At 41.5% G+C, this 2,082-nt stretch overlaps 1 protein-coding gene across 1 annotated transcript in view; it reads right to left on the bottom strand.

Annotated features, from left to right (window-relative positions):
* The window catches only part of LOC119585248 (SH2 domain-containing protein 5-like), a gene marked incomplete at its 3' end in the record, with an annotated part of 12,673 nt that extends 12,320 nt beyond the window's left edge, over positions 1-353 (bottom strand). Inside the window, 1 exon segment of the mRNA XM_037933906.1 lies at positions 18-353. Coding sequence (XP_037789834.1) covers positions 18-164 — 147 coding nt within the window.
* Between the last annotated feature and the right edge of the window lie 1,729 nt (positions 354-2,082).

Below are 2,082 nucleotides of genomic sequence, written 5' to 3'. Positions count from 1 at the left end.
CTTGACGATATACTTACGTCGCAAAACTCCACGGTGACGAGCTTAAACAGGGACGCCGTCTTGTTCTTCAAGGGCATTTGTTTTACAGGCATTTTCTTCGCAGGCGATTGCTGCAGTCTATTCAAGACATTCTGTCCAAAGACCCTCTCACAATAGGTGTTCATGATTGCACACCTTACAACACGTCACAACACAAATTATCGCGTCACTTTTGCTTCATCCGATGCCGACTTCACCGCCGCAGCCGCCGTTTTCTCTGTCGTGCAACCTTCATCGTATTACTGTGTGTATGGAGCGGCCGCAAGCACTCACGGTTCCTTTTATTCTCTTTGTGATAATCAACGTCTTTACTGATTCCTGGAGACATCATATCCCAAAATTAACAAACCAAAGGAAAATAATTAGTTAAACAATCAAATCCACAACGTGCCAAGATATCAAGCACAAATCCTTTTTTTCCCAGCGGTCTCTGTGCGAGGGAAACAAGGAAGCATGGTCGGTATTTCCTCTAGAGAGCCAACCGCCGCTTCCTTTCGAGTCGTAATCAGCGCCCGACAGAGCCTCCCACAGCCGGACGTGGAGGGAAGGGCGAGGTATTGCAAATCAGAACATTTTATGAAAGCAAATAAAATCAGCCAAGTTGCATAACAATAAGAGCGCGCGAAGCATTTCCTGTGCTGGAGACGATCGAGTTCTGACGCCTTTGCTAGTTTGCGAGGAAAAGAACATCGAGTTCCCGTTTCTTTTGGCAAGGGATAAAACACGCGTCACAGATAATGACGCAAACAGTGAGTAAATAAAAGTAGCAATAATAACAACAACTATAAAGACAATAATTCTGACTAAAATAATAATTGAAATAAATACAGATAAAACATATAAAATGAAATAACATAAAGTGATACATAAGACTGAGTTGGACCGATCAGACCATGGTGAAAGTGTGAGAAATGCGAAATCTAGACTATTCCCCTATTCTTTTACTATTTCCACCCGGACTTTTGAGACCTTATTTACATATCCCTGTGCACTGACCCACACAGACCATCATCCCAATTACCTAACCGCTTCCCAACCGGTATCAGATTACCCTACAAGCTAATTCTCGTCTCAATCCTCACTTTCAAAAAGGAAGAAAAAAAATCCATGCCATCTTTTCATCTCTAAACCTCAAGACCTTCGGCTTTCACAGACCAAGCCTTTCCCCCGTCCAGGTGCACAACACAGCGCCGTGCTTGTGGGTCCTCCCTATAACCTTTGTGAGATCAAGGCGTTCGTAAGCGCTAGATGTATCCTATTTTCGATCGTATCGTCTTCGAGCAGCGGGATGGCTCCTTATACGCAGGGTGAATGCAAATATCATATTTTACTCTCCCGTGATTTTTTTGGTCTCGAAATAGGAACGTTTAAAGGCATTTTCGTCAAGAGATAAATGAGAGGGAAAATAAATAGTTATGGAAAGATATATTTACAACAATAACCATGTCTGTACTGTTGACCCAAACCTAAAAACACGCACATATATAATAACCACATGTGTGTACAAAACTTACATACATTTCTTAGGCTTTTTATACACACAAAGGTTGCACATACAGTTGCTTTTTGATATTCAGAGTGTATCTATAACTCCTAAATCACAACATAGTATTTGAGATATCTTAACATCCAGCTCAACGAACACAACAAAAGGTAAATCAACGCGCTACTCATGACCGAATTCTCACTTGTGATTTCAACATTCCGAAAACTGATCAGTGAACCCTACCCTCTCTTTCACTTACAATTATAAGAAGAAATAAGTAGAAGAAAAAGCATTAACACCACTTTTGGAAGCCGGAATCCTCAAGAAAATTCATTTCGTTGGTCTCGCACAGTTCTTCACACACAGTTCCCTCAAGAGCTTGTTTACATCCCCGGGCGGAGTCGGTCTGTTCGGGCGTGTCTCCGAGAGGTCGGTCCTGCGCCATCACTGTCCAGCCTCGACTTTTTGGGAAATATCTATTCAAATGTTGATTTTTGTTGTAGATATCCGTGTACTTTTTCTATCCTGTTTTATTCATTTTATGATTATTTTATAAT

Source organism: Penaeus monodon, chromosome 19, assembly GCF_015228065.2.
Source record: "Penaeus monodon isolate SGIC_2016 chromosome 19, NSTDA_Pmon_1, whole genome shotgun sequence".
Taxonomy (NCBI): domain Eukaryota; kingdom Metazoa; phylum Arthropoda; class Malacostraca; order Decapoda; family Penaeidae; genus Penaeus; species Penaeus monodon.
This window is presented reverse-complemented; position numbering and strand designations above follow the sequence as displayed.